At 45.0% G+C, this 20,955-nt stretch overlaps 10 protein-coding genes across 10 annotated transcripts; 5 read left to right on the top strand and 5 right to left on the bottom strand.

Annotated features, from left to right (window-relative positions):
- Positions 1-1,347: 1,347 nt before the first annotated feature.
- V1513DRAFT_461755 (uncharacterized protein) lies at positions 1,348-2,184 on the top strand (the record flags this gene model as incomplete). Its single annotated transcript, XM_066899905.1, has 3 exons — positions 1,348-1,538; positions 1,585-1,744; positions 1,810-2,184. 3 exons carry the CDS (start codon positions 1,348-1,350, stop codon positions 1,960-1,962), a joined length of 504 nt encoding a protein of 167 aa, XP_066756075.1. The 3' UTR covers positions 1,963-2,184.
- On the bottom strand, positions 2,025-3,281 carry V1513DRAFT_435969 (uncharacterized protein). Its single transcript, XM_066896703.1, has 3 exons — positions 3,033-3,281; positions 2,604-2,962; positions 2,025-2,548 (listed from the first exon to the last, which is right to left on the bottom strand). The coding sequence occupies exons 1-3, from the start codon at positions 3,271-3,273 to the stop codon at positions 2,237-2,239; spliced, it is 912 nt and encodes a 303-aa protein (XP_066756074.1). The 5' UTR covers positions 3,274-3,281; the 3' UTR covers positions 2,025-2,236.
- A 1,013-nt stretch (positions 3,282-4,294) lies between these two features.
- Positions 4,295-5,991, top strand: V1513DRAFT_94319 (uncharacterized protein). The gene is made up of 4 exons (XM_066900636.1): positions 4,295-5,177; positions 5,232-5,261; positions 5,315-5,539; positions 5,601-5,991. Exons 1-4 carry the CDS (start codon positions 4,737-4,739, stop codon positions 5,850-5,852), a joined length of 948 nt encoding a protein of 315 aa, XP_066756073.1. The 5' UTR covers positions 4,295-4,736; the 3' UTR covers positions 5,853-5,991.
- A 222-nt stretch (positions 5,992-6,213) lies between these two features.
- On the bottom strand, positions 6,214-9,399 carry V1513DRAFT_393396 (uncharacterized protein). Its single transcript, XM_066895312.1, has 4 exons — positions 8,414-9,399; positions 8,259-8,359; positions 7,685-8,205; positions 6,214-7,636 (listed from the first exon to the last, which is right to left on the bottom strand). The coding sequence occupies exons 1-4, from the start codon at positions 8,946-8,948 to the stop codon at positions 6,598-6,600; spliced, it is 2,196 nt and encodes a 731-aa protein (XP_066756072.1). The 5' UTR covers positions 8,949-9,399; the 3' UTR covers positions 6,214-6,597.
- A 174-nt stretch (positions 9,400-9,573) lies between these two features.
- On the top strand, positions 9,574-10,927 carry V1513DRAFT_435950 (40S ribosomal protein eS1). The gene is made up of 5 exons (XM_066896702.1): positions 9,574-9,655; positions 9,727-9,761; positions 9,846-9,905; positions 9,961-10,024; positions 10,084-10,927. Exons 1-5 carry the CDS (start codon positions 9,652-9,654, stop codon positions 10,695-10,697), a joined length of 777 nt encoding a protein of 258 aa, XP_066756071.1. The 5' UTR covers positions 9,574-9,651; the 3' UTR covers positions 10,698-10,927.
- Positions 10,792-12,245, bottom strand: V1513DRAFT_435948 (Alpha/Beta hydrolase protein). The gene is made up of 6 exons (XM_066896701.1): positions 11,900-12,245; positions 11,795-11,834; positions 11,416-11,736; positions 11,171-11,355; positions 11,039-11,118; positions 10,792-10,984 (listed from the first exon to the last, which is right to left on the bottom strand). The coding sequence occupies exons 1-6, from the start codon at positions 12,163-12,165 to the stop codon at positions 10,917-10,919; spliced, it is 960 nt and encodes a 319-aa protein (XP_066756070.1). The 5' UTR covers positions 12,166-12,245; the 3' UTR covers positions 10,792-10,916.
- Positions 12,246-12,334: 89 nt separating this feature from the next.
- Positions 12,335-13,281, top strand: V1513DRAFT_435943 (uncharacterized protein). Its single transcript, XM_066896700.1, has 5 exons — positions 12,335-12,457; positions 12,515-12,623; positions 12,719-12,865; positions 12,937-13,044; positions 13,094-13,281. The coding sequence occupies exons 2-5, from the start codon at positions 12,519-12,521 to the stop codon at positions 13,103-13,105; spliced, it is 372 nt and encodes a 123-aa protein (XP_066756069.1). The 5' UTR covers positions 12,335-12,457; positions 12,515-12,518; the 3' UTR covers positions 13,106-13,281.
- A 1,127-nt stretch (positions 13,282-14,408) lies between these two features.
- V1513DRAFT_372947 (uncharacterized protein) lies at positions 14,409-15,690 on the bottom strand (the record flags this gene model as incomplete). Its single annotated transcript, XM_066894802.1, has 5 exons — positions 14,409-14,886; positions 14,944-14,991; positions 15,054-15,125; positions 15,487-15,535; positions 15,660-15,690. The coding sequence occupies 5 exons, from the start codon at positions 15,688-15,690 to the stop codon at positions 14,409-14,411; spliced, it is 678 nt and encodes a 225-aa protein (XP_066756068.1).
- A 316-nt stretch (positions 15,691-16,006) lies between these two features.
- Positions 16,007-17,557, bottom strand: V1513DRAFT_428982 (uncharacterized protein; the record flags this gene model as incomplete). The annotated part of the gene is made up of 4 exons (XM_066896310.1): positions 16,007-16,534; positions 16,598-16,885; positions 16,952-17,380; positions 17,438-17,557. 4 exons carry the CDS (start codon positions 17,555-17,557, stop codon positions 16,007-16,009), a joined length of 1,365 nt encoding a protein of 454 aa, XP_066756067.1.
- A 1,077-nt stretch (positions 17,558-18,634) lies between these two features.
- Positions 18,635-20,152, top strand: V1513DRAFT_94376 (coatomer epsilon subunit-domain-containing protein). The gene is made up of 5 exons (XM_066900637.1): positions 18,635-18,777; positions 18,881-19,259; positions 19,316-19,451; positions 19,508-19,746; positions 19,801-20,152. Exons 1-5 carry the CDS (start codon positions 18,753-18,755, stop codon positions 19,907-19,909), a joined length of 888 nt encoding a protein of 295 aa, XP_066756066.1. The 5' UTR covers positions 18,635-18,752; the 3' UTR covers positions 19,910-20,152.
- The last annotated feature ends 803 nt before the right edge of the window (positions 20,153-20,955 follow it).

Below are 20,955 nucleotides of genomic sequence, written 5' to 3'. Positions count from 1 at the left end.
TAAATGCTACTTTTGCTGAGAAGTTCGATGAGACACGTGTTTTGTGCCAAATGCATGATGTAGAGACGAAACCAAGTTGGTGTCTAAGCCTACTCGACTGTATCCCAACATGTCAATGACGTCAGATCACCCTGGGATTCTTTCGACATGTAAAATTAAAAAATGGCAGTTCAGCTAAAAATCATAAGTGGATACGGGAATATACGTTGCCATTGGACTGAGCTGGAGGCTGCATACCAGCGTGCCACCCCGACGGTTTGGATTGCAATTTAGTGAGGGTTGCCGATGAACTGCGATAGTGCGGCTTTTCTTTGGGGATTCATACCAGCCGCCGGCAGAACAAAACCACAATCCTAGACAAACTGTGACATAAGACAACATACTATGTATGATTCCTATATTTTGTGTCTAAAACCATACATGCAAGGACACAGCTGCAAACTGCGGCGATCTACAGTGAGAGTTTCAGTGGTCGCATACCGGAATTAGTATCTTATATATGTTTTAAACGGGCTGCGTCTGGCCGGTCACATATTCCCGCTGTTCCCGGATCTGTACTCAGTATTTCTTGCAGATGAAATTTGCGCGCCATAATCCTTTCACTCGAGCTAACAGTTACGATCATTTACATGGATCAATATACGATATAATAACACTGCTTTTCTTGAATACTATTGTGCCTGCACCTGCAACCGCACAGGAGTCTCCACGGAAACGCCACAAAGCGCCCCACAGGCTATCTCTCCTGAAAAGGATGAGAGGAAAGTGCAGGCGGTATAACAGGCTGTCGTCTATGTAATACGTGCAGTCAATGCAGAAGGATTGATTAGAAAATTGACGCTACTAGGCTATCTAGTAAAAATAAGAACGGATGGCATGCATGATCATCTCCAACAATGTCGATCTGACAGATCACAGACCAACAGATTTAGTTTAGAGCCACAAAAGTATCCAATTTAATGTCGATCTGCATAGTTGCCGCAGATTGACCTGGTTCGCGCAGACCCGATATCAGTCCACATACCACACCACATGTGCAGTCCACCGGCAACAACTCTGTTTCGAAAACGCTAATCTAAATTCACATGCTTCTTAGCAGTATCATTGGGACTCGACGCGTTGCTTGCGGAACATGTGTATCGCTCAAACCCGACCTGTAATGTAGCTCTCAGATTAGTGTATTCACTGGGGCTGTGCGGACCACCCACAGAAGTTGTTTCGGCGTTCCGCCTTTACTCCGCTCTATCAGGTGGGCGTCTGTTCTTCTTGTTCAGGTCCTTCAACCTTCTGGCGGCCGTGACTGTCTGGTTCACTGCGCCGGAGACCAAGCTGCGCACGCTAGAAGAAATGGACGAGATATTCGAGCACGAAAAGCCGCTTCGGAAATCATTTTTTAGCTTTCGGGAATCGAACAGTCTCGACAAGTTGGCACACGATATCGAGATGGAAAAATTGGGGATTTCTATGGTCGTGCATGTTGACTCATCTGACGGTCGTCGTTCATTTGACAGGCTGCCGGGCAAACTCGAAAATGCGGAGTAGCCAGTGTAGGTCATGGCTATTACTAACAAGCCTGCTTACAAGTGCGGCAATTCATCACGACTTGACCCTATTCGATGTCAGAATCGGCTGCGAAGGCATAGTCTGTCAGGACGCAAACTGGAATACGCTCGAAATTAGGGCTGCTGAGAAGAAGAGCTCCGCATTAGCACGCGAGTATATTATTGCACTTGAAATATTCCCTGTACGATTGCAATGAACAGTCATGCAAGAGGTGTGACGCACCTTTTCTAACTTTGTGCGGCTGAGATAACTGACCGCTCCACTCGGCCGAGTGCCTTTGAGATTGTTCAGGACCATGTAAACGCTGGCATAGGCATGATCATGGAAGGCATGGAAGAGGTTGTGAGCGAGGCGGAAGTCGTGGAAGCGACGAACATTAGCAGGGAGACTAAGCTCTGACACATGGAGCATCCAGCTGCTCTTGAAGTGCCTTTATGATATTTGACGTCTATGTAATACATAGTTATCAATTGTAGGGCAGCTCGAATACGAATATTCACAGTAATCGGCATTATTCGTATTCGTTATTCGCAAGTCCCAACCGCTGCGAATATTATTCGCCTAATATTCACATCTAATCACGTACTCAGGGTATGCCCACCTAATAAATTTAATTCACAATTTCAAGGGCCTACATGGCTCGTTACAGCCTTCCATACTCGCAAGGTAGCGATCACTTTATTAATAAGGAACCTTGAGACCGCATACCGTCAGCCAGCCTATATGACAACTCAAATTCCATACGCTCGGCAGGCGCAGGACCGCTGAGTATGGCATCCATAGTATCAGAGCCGGGAGGGATGTCTTCATCAAATATTGGCTCACCCGCCCCTCTCATGTTGGCCAAAACAGCCTGTTGGAAGTGCCAATAGAGAACGTTGTCATTAACGCGGTGCGGATTTTCAAGCTCTCGGCATATAGGATCCAGTTGTCGTCCTGCGAGGCCCAAGCTATCATCAAGAAAGCAGACTATGCGATAATCATCCTAAATCAAGTTAGAGTGCTGACTGTACTCGACATCAGTGGAAAACACTTCATACGTTCGGGTTGATTGAGATTTCATACTGATCAAATAGACCATGCACATTCTTCATGAGAAGAAGTCCATTCTGAGAAGAATTGACCCTACCATCACGTTCGTCTAAAACGACTAATTCCCCGAAAGAGTAATTGTGAAAGATAGACTCGAGAGCTACCGGAAAAATGTGCGCTGCATCATATTTCGTCCAACGCTGGAGCAAGAGCTCACGCTGCGTCACTGGAACCCCGGTAATTACGCATTTGCGATCACGGTCTCGAACTGCGGCTGGAAATGACTTAACTCTACCTGATGGAGAGAGAGAAGACATGGCAGAAGAAGTTCGTTTGTAGTACGGCGCGTCTGTGACTTCGATGTGTCCTTGATAAGATGTAAATTTACTACCTTGTCCAGGCGTCTCGCAGCTAATTATTCACCTAATTATTCTTACCATCACTCTCACCCTCATACTCTCCAGGCAATAGAAGGTCTTGAGTTCGCTGAATTTGTACACGGCCATCATTAACCTTGTAGACACGAAGTGGTAAGTCATGTGTGATCAGCACGTCCAACGAGTCTAGAAATGTCGTTTTCGTGAAAGTCGGGTTTGTGAAAGCGCCTCCAATGCTGACGGTGCGATCTGTGGCGAGGTAGATGACAATGTCCCGGCCCAAACTTCTGTTTGCTGCCATTACATAGGCTGTTACGCACGATTACAGCCGAATCAATAATGTATGCGGTGTTCTTGCAAGGAATAAATCGTAGCAGTGCGGTGTCTGATAAGTTTATTGTTTTGAGGTATCGATAGTCGGACTCGTAACTCGCACCCATCTCAGGCCGAGCTGCAATGCGGGCCGTGAATAGTCTTATTTTGGGGATCGATAAACCGTTTTCACTACGCGCGCGAACTTTTAATAAATAGGGCCATGTCGCACAGTCGCCTGCTTTTTAGGTTGCGTCCAATTCCGAATTCCATGCCATTTGTTCCATTTAATTAGAGAGATTTGGCAACCATGTTTACGCCATGTCCAATTTGCAGGCGTTAGTTATGTCGCAAACATACTAAGCACTTAGGACAAATGAAATGCATAATCGTCGAATACAATTATTTGATGGCAGAACCTCGCACAATCTAGTACTTTCACACTTCACCGGGCTAGGGTTTGTTGACGAAACTGCTGTGCACTGCGATGGTTTTCGCCAAGATAAGTATTGATGGGAGTGTTAATCTGCAGACTTAGCTACAAGAAAGCACAGTGAAAATTGCTTGCTGATTCAATTGACTAAAGTCTCTATAGAGCTTGAATACTAATTTCATTGTTAACAACTCAAAACCGCTAATAGGCGAAGACTATGTCTGCCACAACTGACTATCGACGTCATTATTCAGCAGTTATAGCACTATTAACTTAACCACGATGTAATTCTCCGGCGACAGAAGTTCGACGTGTCACAGGATATTGAGGATAAACTTCAAGTAATACTAGATCATGTACAACTAGTTGCCAAGTCCGATGATTGTGTGACTGGCGACGGACCAGGTATGTTATGATCCACTTGTTGATATGGTCTGGTTATCGGCTTGCCATACTTCTTCGATAAAATCATTGACCCCGCGAAATGGGGATGTACTCAATGTGACCGTGCCATTAAATTGCCGGATCTCGGCATTTTGTTCATTATGTTCGAAATAAGGGGTTTGGTGGCCGACTAAGCTATTTAGCGGCCATTGTAACTAACTACTGTAACTATATTTACTAGTGCAGCCCTAAACCGATCCTCATTCCCAAGCTGCCTTCGGCTCTATAAACCCCCTATCTACACATATTTCACATGGGTAACCAGTCTGTTGGCTTATCTCGATAGTTGCCTATTCCATGGATAATTCGGCAGGTAACAGCGACTGGAGAAACGCGCCAACTTTATTTGGTTCGACGCTCTGCAATTGGCCGCCGCATTCATTGTTTTCGCCTCGCGATTAGTCTGTACAGTCTTGTCAAATTACAATTACCCATCGACATCGGGAATCAACAGAAACATTTCAATCATAAGCACATGAGCTCCGCCTGTTTGTAGGCGTCCTTCCGCGCTTTTGGCTCAAGAGTTATTACTAAGATCTACGCAAAATTCGCAGAATACAGCCACATACTAAAAGATGACAGACAATTACGCATACTTCGTTCCCCGATCGGGTGTGTACAGTCATCCAGGAGATCTAGGAAATGGTCCGGAATACTTCAGTGCCAGTAAATCACTCCCGGAAATTGGGATGGATGCCATGCTAGCCGGTCCTGTACCTCCACGGCATCAAATTCACATGCAACAAAATGACACAACCAGTCAAGGCAGCTGGAGCGCCACTGGTTCCGCGGCGGAACTGCATCAATTAAACAGTTATCCAGAACAAGTAATGGCGGAGTTCGCGGAAGATACGACGATGTTCAATGCACCGGCACCGAGATCAGAATCACAGTCGCGGTCGAGGTCGCCGAAGAGTATGGAGGGATTTTATAACGGTAATGCGGTCGCGCAGCAGCAATTGTCCGATAATGGAGAGGATATGCAGCCGAATGTTAATGACGATGAGCTGCAGTCGGTGAGTCCGGTCCAACTGGACCACTTTTGTGCTACTTAGGTTGACCCGTTTTAGAAGCGAAAGTCACAAAATCGAGCGGCACAGGTATGACAGAGCCATTTCCTCAACCATTCCTATCCGTACTAATTCGAGTCAAGCGTGCCTTCAGAGAACGACGTGAAAAGCATGTCAAAGAGCTCCAGGAGAAACTAGAGCAAGCAGAGAAATACGCGAAAGAGGTCGAGTGGGAAAATGCAAGGCTGAAGAAGGAACTCGATTGGTATCAAGCAGAGCATAAAACCCTGAAGGACGCAGCAGACTCTGTACGGCAAAATTCTGTTGCTGCTAATAATAACGAACATCCTTCGAAAGCGGTTTTCCCTGTATGTGGCTGGCGTTGGATCGTACACATTGGAAGCTCAGACTGACGATATGATTCATCAGGAATTCCATAACGGCCATTCTGAGAACCACCTAGAGCGTCCGATCAATGGTAGCTCGGACGACACAATGTTCCTTAACCCTTCCCAAGTTTGGGACCGGCTCAACGAGCATCCAAGAGCAGATGTTTTGGACCCCGAGAAACTCGTGAAGAGGATAATGGGTAAAGCCCAATGCAGCGGTCATGGTCTGATATTCAATATCAACGATGTTGACGAGGCTATTGCGGCGGAGTTATTTGCACGAAATGAATGATGTAAGCCGTTTACTAACTTTATGGACGTACTAGTGAGGGAGACGGTATATGACTTGTAGAAAATAAGTGATGGTGATTACTATAGCAACATGGCGTTCTCGGAATTGGGAGTAAATTTTTGCAGCTCTGTTCTCATATTTGATGGTATTGGTAACACTAGATATATTGGGTACGAAAGATAGGATCTTCGATCAACGGCGTGAGCAACTATTTCGATCATAGTTCTTGTCTATCCGCTCTAGGACTTTGGAATAAATCGATTCGATCTACGAGCGTATGACTATATCTTATGGTATCGTATTATCGAATGTACAAAATTCCTGTCGTTCACAACTAGGTAAAAGCCTTGAATATATAAATCGCAATAGAATTATTCAACTGCATTGTCATAAGTCATACGGCGGCAATCACGGTATAATTTACAGCTTAGATCGACCACAGACGGTCGAACTATGTACACAAAATGTAGATCAACAATGATGCAATTTACTAATACAATTACTAAATGTAACCGATGAACACCAAAACACAAGAGTACAAACATCATTAAAACTTTCATGTCCATCCATCACAATTGCATGTTACTAAACAAACACATTTCCAACTAATGCATATAAAATCAGAAGAACATTGAACATACCCCAGCCCAGTATTTTATAGCGTCACCTTATATGCCCATGCAGAAAAATTCAGAAAAATAATAATCCAAATCCCTGTAAAATAAAGAATATTACAAACAAATTTTCAGTTCAGCTTCTGCTCTGGTACCTCTTGCGGCACGGTTCGGAGCAAGATATCACGTTGGTTCTGCAACGACTTGGGGTACTCGTCCAAAGGCAGATGAGCCAATATGAAACCATGACACCGAAACTTGTCTTTCAAGGTTGGTAGAAGAAAAATGCCTCTGGCTATGACTTTCCGGATATAGTAATCAGCAGCGAAGACCTGTTTATCAACAAGCTGTTTCAGGAAAATCTTAAAGCCGTCGAGGTCGAAGCTCTTCATATCCAAAATGACATCAAATAAAGTGAAAAGTGAGTCAAACACAGGCTTGCCGAGATTAGCCCACGTTTTGAGCAAATCGGTTACAAGATCTATCCGCTCCGTCTGACCATGTAAGCCACAAACAGCCCACTCGCATAATACTCGAATGAGGCTGTTGTAATCATTTCCGTCGTAGCTAGCTGGTGGCATCGATACCGCGATGAGAAGTTCATCAGATATTTGGTCGACGTCATACGGCGCTGTCGCATTACGAAGGATCACTAGCAACCGCTCACGATGCTCTTCTTCAGAGTTCTTTGACAAATCACCTGGAAGAGATAACAGTGACTGCTGATGAGCTAGCCTCATATTGGCTAAGGCTATATTTTCGAATACGTTTCCTTTTCCTCCGTTATCGACCCTGACCATAGCTAATGCTCGTTGCAAGACTGGCCTTATTGAAGGCCAATTCTCAGGTACGAGGAAGGCGTCCGATGAAACGCATGACAGGTTATATACACAGGTCGAGAGCTTGTGAAGCAGTTGTTGGTATACTTCTCTGTGCGGGGTTTGTGACTCCAGCTCCCCAGAAATAAATTTGATGTGGTGTAAAAGTGCATCTGCAAGTTTGCGAGACTTTACTGGATGAATAACAATTTGAGGCCAGAAAATGCGGACAAAGAGAAGTGATATCGGAATGCGCTCCGGGGAACTTTTCTCAAACTGCGTAATTGTCCAGTCAAGAAAAAGATTCCTGTCAATTAGATCTTCAGAGTATAAATGCGACGCAAATCTGATCCTGTGAAGAAGTTAGCTAGATTCAATTAGAAGTCTCGAGATTTCATACACATAGTCCATTCTTTCGCGCCATTTGGGAATCGGCTTAGTCGCAGTATCGCCTGGTTGACCGCAGTCTGAAATTACTTTCTCAATAAACGCAGACAGCTGAACAGTCCATTCACGAACCCATTGTGTCTCTGCATCCGAAATCGATGTATGTGTACCCTTTCTTTTCAGGCCTCGCAATTCATTTGCACCGACGCACCTTGCAAACCACACTGCCCGATGAATCGGAACAACCTTGTTACAACACTGCTCGACCAACACTCGATTTCGAATTCCGTGCGGAATGGTCCGTGAGAGTCGTCGTAAAGGAACAGACGGAGAAGCCAAGTCGCGTAGCCATGCTTCACGTTTATGGTCGGTTAATGTTACACGCGGTGGCGGCTTAAAGGTAGTCGGAGGAGTTATTTTGTTGAGTTCTTGGCGCTTGTCTATCGCATTCATCATAAATGTCGATAGTGCCGCCAGTGATGACTTCTGTCGCAATGATGCATATAGCGTCGATCGAGCGGAACCTGTCTCATTCTTTTTCCAAAGTTAGAATCAGACTGTACGCATACAATGCAACTATAACGTACAGCTAGAAATGGTTTGTCTTCAAACCCATGTTGAATATACTTTTCAGTGAGTGAGTCTTCAGCATGTGTTCCCGTCCACGGAAAAAAATCTGGATATCCAGCTACAGTCATGTGAGTTAGCGAATAAACACTGCGTTGTTTTCTAATGACCATACAATCCGGGTTATCTTTCAACAATGGTTGTAAATCAGCTGGTGGAGTCATGTAGTATGTCGTCATCGAACTGTCGTCTCGCCCATTTCCGCCTCCAGATAGCACTCCTCGTGAGGGACTTGCAACGCTGGTCCCAGTTGGGGTTCCAGGTGTACCGGGTCCGTGAGGGACAGGAAACGGCGATGACAAATGTCGCCTTTGATTAGCGGCAGCAGCAGCAGCAGCAGCCGCTACAGATTGTTGTGGGTGCGACTGTGACGCTTGCGAACCAGGGTGAGGTTGAAAATTAGTGCCTGCACCGTATCCATATTGTTGTAGTTGCTGTTGCTGTTGCCGTTGCTGTTGCGACAACGTATTCTGCGACTTTTGCATTTGCTGTGCATATTGCGGTTGCCTTGCAAAGTTTTGAGGACCGTTGGGCAATTGCTGCGCTTCCGGAGGCGGTTGTCCTTGTGGTCTGGCATATGGCGTAGTGCCATTTTCGGCATGATGCTGTTGACCAGGCCCAGGTTTCAAAAGCCCGCTTCGAGAGTACATAGGGAACTATGGCTAACAATTCATGTGTCGGCGACGAGTAAGAGCCGACGATTTCGGCCAGTAAGAGAGTTGAATGCTGGTAGATGAGGATAATGAATTAATGGCAGTGGGGTTGGTTATCGCCGGTCGAGTTGGCAATCGTGATCCGACCCGATGGCCGTCGTATGAAATATATTCAAGGTTGCGTCAAGGTTGCATCAAACAGGCCACGCAAATCAACAATTTGTAAGACGGTGTTTGTCAATGAAACAAATCTTATATTAGATATTTAAGAGCAGCACGGAATTATTCAAAAGGCTGCTCTAGAGAGAGAAATAGTAGCCCTTCGGGTTCCGCGTCTGGGTCAGTAATACATCGCGGTGGATAGTAGCCTGAGCGGCTTTGTGGCTGTCGGTAGCGAGCCAGGCGGTCAGCCTCTGCTGCGGCGGAGTGTGGCGTTCAGAAAGTTGTAATTATGCGGGTATAGTATCTATCACGATCTACTACAGATGACAAACTGGCAGGTTAGTCTTTGGGCTGTTCGCAATAGCCCTAAGCTCTCTTGGCTAGGGCATAAAGCAGTCACGGCCCCGATTTCCCTCAAGTCTTAGCTCTGCGGCGACAGAACACGAAAATCATTGCGACTGTTCAGCCTGAATTTCAGCATAGAAGCACAATCTACAGTCCCTAGTGATATTCATCGTCCTTGTCGAACTAATACATCATGGGTACGCCAATTTGCTATATGATACGAACCGTTCTATATTGATCATTACATTGATGCTAATATGTTTGCTAGCTGTCGGCAAAAACAAAAGATTGAGCAAGGGAAAGGTATGTTAGCGGCAATCAGATCAGACGCCGATCGAAGGCGGGTTCGAATACTCGAGCAGTTTCTAACTTCCCGTCGTGATATAGAAGGGCATTAAGAAGAAAGTTGTTGACCCTTTCTCCAGAAAGGACTGGTATAATTTGAAGGTATGCAAAATGCGTCGCACGGTTTTCATTATGTGTCTAATAACCGCCGCTGTAGGCTCCTTCTATGTTCGAGAACCGTGATGTCGGCAAAACTCTTGTTAACCGTACTACTGGATTGAGTAGGTTCCCAAAATTGCGACTGATGTATTCTGAGTGGAGGCTTACAAGTATTTTACAGAGAACGCCAACGACTCCCTCAAGGGTCGTATCGTCGAGATTTCCCTCGCCGATCTCCAGGGTGGCCAGGAAGACCACGCTTTTCGCAAAGTTAAGCTTCGTATCGATGAAATCCAGGGCAAGAATGCTCTCACAAACTTTCACGGCCTTGATTTCACCTCCGACAAGCTCCGATCTCTCGTTAGAAAGTGGCAGACATTGATTGAGGCCAATGTTACCGTTAAGACTACTGATGATTACTACGTTCGTCTTTTCGCCATTGCATTCACCAAGAGAATGAGCAACCAGATTAAGAAGACTACTTATGCTCAATCATCACAGATCCGTCAAATCCGAAAGAAGATGGCCGAGATTATGACTCGTCAGGCAACTAGCGGCACACTTGCTCAGCTCACCAGCAAGCTTATCCCCGAGGTTATCGGTCGTGAAATCGAGAAGTCCACCCAGGGTATCTATCCTCTCCAGAACGTCTCCATCCGAAAGGTCAAGCTCCTCAAGCAGCCAAAGTTCGATCTCGGTGCTCTCCTTGCTCTTCACGGTGAGGGCTCCGGCTCCGCGGAGACGGGCCAGAAGGTCGAGCGTGAATTCAAGGAGACCATCCTTGAATCGGTTTAAGTGGTGGACGTGTACGTTTGCATTAGTTTGTTAAAGATTTAAATTGTATATGTAACTCGTGTTGGTGTACATGGAGACTAAAAGTCTAATAAAATTGGATAATGAAATTTCTCGTAATCTTTATTGTATAAATTGTCTAGATAACTACTCTAGTAGCACGTGCATGGGTAGGTGTAGGGGAATCCGTGTATGTTTACTTGATGCAACTAACGCTATATTTTACTCTTGAGGGGTTCGTAAGAACTCTTCTACATAATTAACGAACTCAGCAGGTTTCTCCGATATAACTAGTTGCAACTCATTAATTTAGCCGTTCACGCTTGACCTTTAAAATGACTCACCCCAATGACCAGCATCGATGTCTTTCAAGACGAACTTAGGGAAGAATCTGCCGATAGTAGGAATAGCTTCATCTGGTATACTGCGAAGCTCGTTAGCTTGTGTCTATGGGAAAGCAGAAACAATCGACGTACTAGTGGGATCTGGTACCACGAATAAACAATGCCGGTCCTATAAATCGGTCATCCCGCGAATCAAACGGGAATTCGGCGATATGGTCCAGTGCCTTCGCTAAGATGTCAAGAGCAACGCGGAATCCGACAGTTCCATCACTCTTAAACTTGGCATTAGTTAAGAGAAAGTTACGAATCTCGATGTTCTAGATTAGTTACGGTCAGCGATGACTATTGTTTGTCCCAAAGAGTTGTAAACAACCAACCTGCTCATATTTTCCCAAGACTTCAAACGAATCTTTGATAGATCTTAACCCCATTCTGTCAATATGCCGTAGTGCCTGTACATATTTCGGAATGTCTGATCCAAGCGCGGCATCTATAGGTGCATTATCGACTGCGATCATGCTATCCACAATATCCGGTCGACGCAATGCAACAGCCATCGCTGTTTTGGCACCCATAGAGTGGCCCAGTATAACCGAGGGCTTTTTAATCGTTGTGTCTATGAAATGTTCGACGTCTAGCGCCAGACCTTTATAGTCATGGGTCCGAGCGTGCGGACTGTCGCCGTGATTTCGAAGATCCTACGTTGCTGTTAATAATTAATACCGCATTATAGTGTTCTTAATTAGGACATCATACCAAAGCATACACGGTCGTCTGCAGTTCTTTCGCGAAGCGTCTAGTTTCGCACAACTTAGCACCATCGTTAAGAATAGGTAGTAAACTGCGCCTGCTCACACATACCGGCAAACACTTCTATTATTCTGTTTCGAACCCAGCAAACCATGCAGGACAACAATTGGTGCAATATTTGAGTTCTTCACCGAGTCTGGAGATGGCGGATCAAATTGCAGATAGTCCAATGCTATGGGCTGCTCGTTGCTGACAGTCTGTCGGAGAGGCGATGTCGAGAGCGATCGCGCGCAGTTAAATGTTGATAGGTTCAAGGCATACCGCGAGGATATTAACAGGTTGCGCACACTGTGCACACTTGCTTGATATAATGACATATGTTGACTCTAATTTAATACCACTCTATAGACATTGAATTGAAGATAAGTGTCGTGTAACGGTCGGGGATGTCTCGAGGCATCCAACGCTTGCTTGCGGCTCGCAACGCTCGGCTATGTTGAGGGCCCCTCGATATCAGCCGGGTAACTCCCATTGCACTGTCGACAAGGAAATTGACGAATTAGGTGCCTCGAATTTCTTAGTAAGGCTCCAGCCCAAATCCGTGTATTATTGGCAGACACGGTATTTACGCGATTATTCCAAAAATTTTTGGTGACGCTTATATTTAATGTGCGTATCACAATGGCACGAGTCTTGTTGGAAACGTCGCTAATTAGAATTGTTCAGAAACATGCCGACGAAAGCGACGCATTTGGCCCGGACGACCAAGATTATCAAGACCCCCCAGGAAGCGCGAGCGGAAGCTATTCATCTGTATCGACGATTTTTGCGAGCGGTATGCCTGTATTCCAAGTAGTAAAGGCCGGTTAGGGGCTTGAAAGACTGGAGGTGGAAAATTGGGATTCAAAGTATTTCGACTAATTTACGCAGGCGCCAACGATTCTCCGTCTATATCAGATGGATGTGCCACTGGCCATGATTCGATCCAAACTCCGACAAGAATTTGAGCGTCAGCGTTTTGTCAGAAGTTTACCGGTCATAAGTGTATTGCTAGCGAAGGGAAACATGGAGTACCAGGTATGGAGGATCATCATATATTCTTTCAGATAAATAACTGCCAGCTTTGATAAGTGTCTAACATGCTGTAGGAAACTGTGAACTTTTGGAAGCAGAAAGCTCAGATCTTCAAATATTTCAGTCAAGAAGAGTATCCGGAGCGTTACGCTCGCAAGGGATTTGTAGACAAGTTCTTGGAGGTATGCACCTTTGGCTGTGTATCGCTCAATGTAACTAATATATGATTAGGGAACTGCGTAAATATGTTATGGCTACAAGTTGACATAATAGTCTCAAGGCAATTAGAGTTAGGTGGTACCTATGTGCACATTGGTTTGTTTTGATGCGTCAATACATTTGGGCTTTATTGTGAAGTGTATAGTTCACGGTTCCTCAGCCACTAACCTGCTAATTACAATATAGCAACAATCAAAATGCCCGAAAGTCCACATGAAGAAATCTAAATGCCGTAACTGTTGCAATTTCGCAACTACAACAACAAAGCTTCAGGGGACCACTGTATGTAATCGTAATCTAGTTCAATGCTCTCCTATACATATCCACGTTAAACATAATCTCAACGCCTCTATACCAACCGGAAAATGTCAATTTTAGAGAATATATACAATAATCCCACATCCATCAAAAAATCCTGGTATGCTTGTGTCCCTTTACAGCGCCAAACATCGAGAGACTAAGCGCAACGTCATTTTCCGACATCGAAGTGTTACTCTCCTCGACAAGATCAAAGGACCTCAATTTCACTGCTGACGAGGTCCCATTTTTCACTGCCACTAAGTTACTGAAATACGAATCCTCGGACATCAGTCTCTCATTATTTACATTTTGAGATGCAGATTGTGAAGTGAGTGATGCTGCAGAATAGTTATTGAATGACGGGGAATACGGCAAGGGGCCTGGCTGTGATTGGTTGGTCAAGCTCACCGATAGATGCGGAGCAGGAGATAGTAAATTCGTTTGACGTGACGGAGTCGAGAGTGCCGCCGGCGATTGCTTCGGATTGGCCATATACGAAACCATTTGCGTTGCTATGGAGCAACGCGCACCGATGATGAGAATTGGATAACAGGAAGAAATATCACTTGGATTTCGTCGAGCTAATATTTTGCTTGCTATATCTGGCACTTCAACATGCCTGTTGATCTAAGTACAAAGTACTTTGGCTTGCTGCGAATGCCGCAGATCGGTGAATATGCGAAGTAAACAGAGAAGTTCTAAGCAGTCCGATTGTCCCGCCATAAAACTGCCCCGCGTTACTTTTCCCACGCGGTCATCGCCGACCGCAAAATCCGCTGATCGAGCCATCATTTGTCCAACCCATGTATCATTTTCTCTGACTAATGCAATGATAAAACTACTCGGACAATACAGGGATTCGGGTTACTCATATGTAATCATTATATTATAGCAACTACATTGGTGTAAAAGCATCGCACATAAAGACCACCAGTAAAACGTTACATGAAATACACAAACACCAAACATAATTAACCGTTATCTTTATTGCAACACCTTTTTGACCTTCATTCCTCTGTCCACTACTTTACAATTTCTGCATGGCAGCAACATCCGTGGATTGAACGTGGTCTTCATCTTCTTCGATCGCAGCCTGGAGATCATCCAGCGAAACCTTCTCATCCTCAATGACCAGATTGATCTGCAACTTCTTGATACCGTAACCAACAGCAATCCACTGGTGAGCACCCCAGACGAGACCATCCATTTCAACGGCCTTTACATTCTCGAGCAACTCGTCTAGGTTAGTCTCATCGTCCCATGGCTTGACCTCCAAGGTGACGATACTCTTAGCAGCAGGTTTTGGTCCCTTGGCTGCCTTCTTCGCAGCGTACTCGGCTAATCGTTGCTGCTTCAACTTCTCGGCTTCGGCATCCTCTTCCTCGTCGTCAGAACCAAACAGGTCGACGTCGTCCTCTTCCTCAGCAGCGGGCGCAGGCTCCTCAGCGGATAATTCAGGTCCGAAACTCGTAATATCAGCAGATGCATCGCCTGCGAGGTCGGAGCTACGCCGCGTATGATTAGCGTTTGGAAGAAGTAATAAAGAAGCAAATCCTACTCACAATTCACTCTCGTATGAGGCAATATTAGAGTACCAGCGAGCAGCGTTGCTATAAAACACGACATCAGCAAATCATTACATATGACAAATTTCAACATATTATCCACTTACGGGTAGGTCTTAGCATCAGGGTTAGAACCAACCGCCTTGAAGACAATGACGTCAGCTTGCGAGGGAGTATAACTAAGATTCAACTAGTTAGCATAACCAGGCCGTCGTTATCGATGACTTCAGGTTCCGCCAAAGGAAAGCAATATCGAAGATATCGCTTCAGATTCAGAAAAAAGTGAACAATAATGGGTTTGTATTCATTCTTGTGCGGGGTCTTAAGCCGCGATCATAAACACGGACCATAGGTTTTCATCATATAAGCAGGGACCTAAATTAGACCATAGCAGAGTGAAGTATCCGCTGTCGAGACACATTATGGAATTTGCCGTATATCCCGCAGCGGGCGACAACATCTACTCCATTCATGAATGCATTCAGAGAGATCTGCCATGATTTCGACGGAAAAGACTGAAGTAAACAAAATAGTAATTACCCAGAAATAAAACTCTCGGTCAACAAGAAGTTATTAAGTCTGGCAAGACCTATGCAATTAAGCTGTTAGCATTCTGTACATGTACTCCTGATTTTGGTGATCTTGACAGGTTTTCTAGTCAGACCACGGGGATCTAATCATCCTATCTAATGCCACCAATTAAATAAGCTTACCAGTAGCAGAAGTCAGATCACCGAAACCCATTGTGAATTATGTGACGAAATTGCACAGGGAGAGTAAAGGATTGTTCCAGAAGATGAGAGTGAAGTGTGCTTGTGGAGGTTGACAGCTGTGCTTTGGAAAAAATTTGTGTGGTTGTGGACATCTTTTTGGTGCCCGTGCGGGTTGCGCACTAAGTTGGGCGTGGTTTGACCTTTGAGCCCATACCCCTTGTTGATAAACGTTTATTACGAACGCGGTAATGGACGCTTGATGAAATAATGCCGGGAGAATTGGACAATATATTCAGATGTATTCGTATAAACTCGTAACTAATGCAAAAAAAAATTTCAAAATCGCGCTAATTCTTGCAAGCAAATTGCTCAACTATTAGTTTCGCAGCATGTGTACCTGAACCGTACGCCCCACCAACTGTCCCCAGCTGCAACACATCGCTACAGTGCTCTCCTGCGAACCATACCTTTCGCTTAGGCAACCCTCTCCTTAGTTCTTGAATATCTTTATCGCCTTCTTTTAAACCGGTCGTGAAACATGAGTATGAACCATATCCGGCGTATGTGTCCTTCGACCAACTCGTACACACTATCGCTTCGGGGTCGTCGCAACCATGTTCATAACCCGATATTCGTGAAAAATACGGCTCAAAAAATGCGATCTTCTCTCTATCGTTTTGCATGTTTACAACTTTCTGCGACATGTCTCCATATAAGTACCATAATAGGACTGGCTGACTGTATGGTTCCGGGAGATGCGCGAGGGATATGACAGACATCGGCCACTTTTCAGGATTGGAATCTGGCGCGTACTCGGGTGAAAAAAATTCGAAATAATCCAAATTCCAAAATTGCCTTGGAAACTTAATATAAACCTAGCGGAGAATAATGTTAGCTGACCAAGATCTAATTTGACACCACATATAATGTTCATTTACCTTTTCTAGTCGGCCATATCCCAGGGAGTCAACTGCAGATAATAATCGTGATGGTAGTTCTGGACGAAAAGCTATAGTTCGTTTCTTCAAAGCACCTAATGGTGCCGCAACAACAGCTGCGTCAAATGCGATGCTCTGGCCTGCAGTCAATGTGATATTGACACCATTGTCAAAAGTATGCACTCCCACAACCGGGGTACTTAGCCGTAAGTCAACCTTATCTAAAACTTCACTGGCCATACTCTGTAATATCGACGCGAATCCACTTGCGACAAACAAATTCTCACCCTAGAATAGCTTAGCCTTTGAAAATTTGTCTTAGAAAATGTGCATTTCAATAAGCGTGGAACATACTGGTGAAGGCTCCTCTAAAAATGCGAACTTTAGGCTCTGTTTGGTCACATCCTCTCCAATATAGAACCCAAATATCCGCGTAGCCATCAATATTTGCTCCCGTATCTCTGCATTATCCGGATATCGATCCGTCACGATTTTCTCAACGTAAGTATACAAGCTCATATCCGGATCAATTGTCGCAGTGTGCGCCTTCGAATACTCAATAGCTTCATCGACATATTCCCACATGAACTCTTCAATATAATTCACTTTCTCAGGCGGATACTGTTTGCCGCTAGGAGAGAAGATGGTTCCACTGGACCCTATATCGTGTAATGCCACGCTAGCATCTTTGAAGTACATCAGAGCTGAATTCTGAAATGTGTCACCATGCATCCAATTCGGACCCAAATCCACTGGTTTACCGAACACATTTGACACGTGGATCTACATGTACAATTAAAATTTTTGAGCATGACACGATCTATTCGCATTAGAACTCACTCGACCACCTATGCGTTCTCGCGCCTCGAAAATTGTCACATCAAATCCATACTCCACGAGCGAACGCGCACAGCTTATGCCCGCTGTTCCGGCGCCGATAATCGCGATTTTCGGTGACATATTATAGCTATTTGCTGAAATAAGGAAAAGCCAGATTTGATGTATAAACTCTCTGAAGCGAACGGAATTGCTGAACTAAGCACTGCAACATGCTGTCCAGCTGGCTCTCCACAGCTGATCGAACCCCAGTCACGCACTACACAAGCCACGTACCATTATATTTTCGGGTGCTAGCCAACTACAAGATCCCCATCAATACAACTGCTTGGTGACAGTGCCTGATTATCACTGGTACGTATGGATGATCTGCTTTGATCCGACTTTTGTTTGCAACACGCGAAGTATGTTCCTTTGCGAACAAGCTCGATCCTTCAGATTAAACGCACGGGAGCACGTGGAACACTGATCTACGAAGGAGCATCATCTACCCGTTCGTACGGAAACAACCTTTAAGATTTTAGATGAAATGGATGATTTGGTTTATAATATGGTCTTAAAACTAAGTTGTATACGCGATCCCGTATTTTTTTTGGTACAGTGCTAGATGCTGCGAATTATCGATAATGTCACCGCCTCTTATCGTATAAATTATTCCGCCGATATCATTCAAATGATATCATCGCGTATTTCAACGTTCCCTGGATCACAGAGCGGCCGCGACTAATTCGTACTAATTCTCACGATTGTAGTGGTCAACATATTTATCAGTCCAAGGTTGCTAGCAGTATTGACTAAACAGCGGTGCACGCATGGCGCTTAATATTATTGCGAGAATCCCCGCATCATTGGCCAAATTCTGAAAACAATCGCTGGCAACTTCGACAGCACAAATATTTCGAATCATCAAAATGACTGGAGTTCATCCAATAGTCATTGAAAACAAAACTATTAATTTGCAAAACATAATTACCTTGTGGATATGACAACATATAGATGACAGAAATCAGCCCATAGTCCATGAGTAATGCGCAAGTGTACTCACCTCTATATTGAACACAATAAGGCTCAATATTCAAATTCTACTCTGATCAGCACGCGTAGTAGCTCTAGCTGCAGAGAGTCTCAAGCATTCATGCGTAGGCGATAATAAAATTGGACAATGAACTCTTTGTTCTGAGCGACTCTCCCGCAGAAATCAGAGTTTCGGATACGGCGTTATAGTAGTTCTGCGCGGCCGCCAAACAGCACGGAGACCACAGCTCCTCGATCCAGTATAGACAGTGATCAAAGCACCCACCCCACACATAGAAACACAATGGATCCATTTTCAGACGCTGGAGGCATGTATTTCAAGTATTCTTGTATCGAGAATATGAATATCGGAGAGCACAGATTTTGGTTAGGGGATTAAGGGAGACAGTACTAACATTATATTTACCACAGAGCTTTTTGCGATCCACAACCTCTTTTATCAGGGCGCGTACAAGGAAGTCCTCGAGCAATCACTAGCGGGATACTCAGATTCCGCAATAACGCAAGCCAGAGTCTACCACTACCGGGCGCAAATTGCGCTCGGGTCGCCTGAACAAGTTGTCGCTGAACTCGACGACACGGAAGGGAACGCGGCACTTGCGGCCGTGAAGGCATTCGCGCTGTATAAAGCCGGCGAAACTGAGAGCTCTCTGGAATTGGTGGGGGAGTTGGTTGAATCTTCGAGCGACGATGCGACAGTGCAAGTGTTGGGTGCGATAGTGCTATATTTGACTGGCAATATTGAGGATGCGCTGTCGTTACTCAGCAACCATGAGGGGAATCTTGCTGCGTAAGTTCACAATGATATCGGATAGAGGAGTAAGTAATAATCTAACTGAGCGAAAGCGTCGCCTTGATTGTCCAAATCCGATTAATGCAGAACAAGCTTGATCTCGCTTCCAAAGAAGTTCAGCTCGCAAAGAAATGGGGCCAGGACAATCTGCTGGTCAACTTATCAGAAGCTTGGGTCGATTTACATTTGGTAAGTTACAGAAGCATCATCTAAGCAGAGTAGAATACTAAGTGAGTCATGATCAGGGTGGCGAAAAGTATCAAGAAGCCTTCTATATCTACGAAGAGCTGGCACAAACCCCGTCCACTTCTAACGCCCGAACATTCGTTGGCCAGGCTATTGCGGACATTCAACTTGGCAGGTTGGAAGAAGCTGAGGATGCTATCAATTCGGCTTTGGAGAGGGACTCGACCAGTCCGGATGTTCTAGTCAATGCAATCATTCTTTACATCATGCTTGGACGGGATTACTCGCAATACCTAGAGTACGTAAACTCTGATAATTTTAGAATATCTGGCGCGTTGACACACTTGTTTAGGGCCTTGCAGAGCGTGGACGCGGAAAATCCGTTTCTCACAGATTTGGAAGAGAAGAGTACGCTGTTTGACACATGCGCCGCGGAGTACGCCAGCTTGATTGTAGAATAGAGACAGAATAACCAGCCTCATGTCCTGTGTGAGATTAGTGACGGAATAATGTATCCTATGCGTCGTTTAGTCGTGGTGCAGTTAATGAATTATATCTTGTTGCGCAGATCTAGTGTGGCAGAACAAATATGACAGTTCCCGTAACACATATCTACACTGAAGGCCAATCAACAATCTACACTGTTCATTCACCATTATTGAACAAACCACCAAGCATTGGAAGCTAACTATGGTTGCGGGTAACAAGTGGCTCTACAGTGAACAATGCAACATTAAGAGTTTAAGACGCATCACTTAACTTTGTTCCAGATTGTCGGAGATGTTCTCGTGCTGGCTAGACGTAAAAGGATTGCATAAATCTGTTTGCATGATTTGTGCGCTTACAAATATAATACGGCAGTTATAAAATGTTTTAGTACTGATTACATAGTTTGCCTTTCTGGATAAGAACGATGAACGTTCGCTGATTCGCACAACATAGACGTTCAGCAAAGAGAAATATACCACTCACCCGCCATTAACAAGACCAATTCCATCTCAGTCTGCAGCTTAATGCTGTCGCGTTTGATGGTGCCCTTCACAAAGCGATTCCACTGACTTTCAAAGAAAACGGCAACCACAAAATGTCCCGGACAAACTTCCCAATTTGTCAACACATCCGGACCTTTCCCACGGAACCTAACGTCCGAACCCCCTCATTGCCGCACGAACGCAACAGCATAAAACCGCCGGCCCGCCCCGCCCCCCCGGTCTTTTTGTTCTACGTTTTGTTTTTGCCAGACAGAAACTCGCAGCGCAAGGATCGCGATATACGGCACTCTGGTCGGTTATAATAGCGCAGATGGAGGCATACAATGAGCAGCAGTGAATAGAATTTTTTTCAATTTGAGGGCAAGGGTTTAAGAAGCGGCGAATCAACTTATGCAGCGCGGTTTTGGTAAATATGCCTGAAGAGATATGCAGCTTGATTGGGATTGGTGTGTGCTAGTCCAGATTGGTAAGTGGCGATAGTACTCACCACTTTGTGAGTGGGCTTGTGAGATGGA

This window comes from Lipomyces chichibuensis, assembly GCF_038497645.1.
Source record: "Lipomyces chichibuensis strain CBS 12929 unplaced genomic scaffold V1513scaffold_2, whole genome shotgun sequence".
NCBI classification, from domain to species: Eukaryota; Fungi; Ascomycota; class Lipomycetes; order Lipomycetales; family Lipomycetaceae; genus Lipomyces; species Lipomyces chichibuensis.
The sequence above is the reverse complement of the archived record's forward strand: the minus strand, read 5'-3'. Positions and strand labels throughout refer to the sequence as shown.

Excerpts from the sequence above, each read along its gene's own strand:
- V1513DRAFT_393396 (XM_066895312.1), bottom strand. The coding sequence starts at position 8,948 with ATGTACTCTCGAAGCGGGCTTTTGAAACCTGGGCCTGGTCAACAGCAT. Across the intron at positions 8,206-8,258 it reads AAGACAAACCATTTCTAGCT|AATGAGACAGGTTCCGCTCG; the intron begins GTACGTTATAGT and ends CTTTGGAAAAAG. Across the intron at positions 7,637-7,684 it reads CGCGAAAGAATGGACTATGT|GATCAGATTTGCGTCGCATT; the intron begins GTATGAAATCTC and ends ACTTCTTCACAG.
- V1513DRAFT_435969 (XM_066896703.1), bottom strand. The coding sequence starts at position 3,273 with ATGGCAGCAAACAGAAGTTTGGGCCGGGACATTGTCATCTACCTCGCC. Across the intron at positions 2,963-3,032 it reads GTATGAGGGTGAGAGTGATG|GACACATCGAAGTCACAGAC; the intron begins GTAAGAATAATT and ends CATCTTATCAAG. Across the intron at positions 2,549-2,603 it reads AAATCTCAATCAACCCGAAC|GATGATTATCGCATAGTCTG; the intron begins GTATGAAGTGTT and ends AACTTGATTTAG.
- V1513DRAFT_94376 (XM_066900637.1), top strand. The coding sequence starts at position 18,753 with ATGGATCCATTTTCAGACGCTGGAG. Across the intron at positions 18,778-18,880 it reads TCCATTTTCAGACGCTGGAG|AGCTTTTTGCGATCCACAAC; the intron begins GCATGTATTTCA and ends TATTTACCACAG. Across the intron at positions 19,260-19,315 it reads CATGAGGGGAATCTTGCTGC|CGTCGCCTTGATTGTCCAAA; the intron begins GTAAGTTCACAA and ends ACTGAGCGAAAG.
- V1513DRAFT_94319 (XM_066900636.1), top strand. The coding sequence starts at position 4,737 with ATGACAGACAATTACGCATACTTCGTTCCCCGATCGGGTGTGTACAGT. Across the intron at positions 5,262-5,314 it reads CACAAAATCGAGCGGCACAG|CGTGCCTTCAGAGAACGACG; the intron begins GTATGACAGAGC and ends ATTCGAGTCAAG. Across the intron at positions 5,540-5,600 it reads CTTCGAAAGCGGTTTTCCCT|GAATTCCATAACGGCCATTC; the intron begins GTATGTGGCTGG and ends ATGATTCATCAG.
- V1513DRAFT_435943 (XM_066896700.1), top strand. The coding sequence starts at position 12,519 with ATGCCGACGAAAGCGACGCATTTGGCCCGGACGACCAAGATTATCAAG. Across the intron at positions 12,624-12,718 it reads ATCGACGATTTTTGCGAGCG|GCGCCAACGATTCTCCGTCT; the intron begins GTATGCCTGTAT and ends TAATTTACGCAG. Across the intron at positions 12,866-12,936 it reads AGGGAAACATGGAGTACCAG|GAAACTGTGAACTTTTGGAA; the intron begins GTATGGAGGATC and ends AACATGCTGTAG.
- V1513DRAFT_435948 (XM_066896701.1), bottom strand. The coding sequence starts at position 12,165 with ATGTCATTATATCAAGCAAGTGTGCACAGTGTGCGCAACCTGTTAATA. Across the intron at positions 11,835-11,899 it reads AATAATAGAAGTGTTTGCCG|ACGCTTCGCGAAAGAACTGC; the intron begins GTATGTGTGAGC and ends GTGCGAAACTAG. Across the intron at positions 11,119-11,170 it reads CGTGGTACCAGATCCCACTA|TATACCAGATGAAGCTATTC; the intron begins GTACGTCGATTG and ends CGAGCTTCGCAG.
- V1513DRAFT_435950 (XM_066896702.1), top strand. Across the intron at positions 9,906-9,960 it reads AGGACTGGTATAATTTGAAG|GCTCCTTCTATGTTCGAGAA; the intron begins GTATGCAAAATG and ends CCGCCGCTGTAG. Across the intron at positions 10,025-10,083 it reads TAACCGTACTACTGGATTGA|AGAACGCCAACGACTCCCTC; the intron begins GTAGGTTCCCAA and ends AGTATTTTACAG.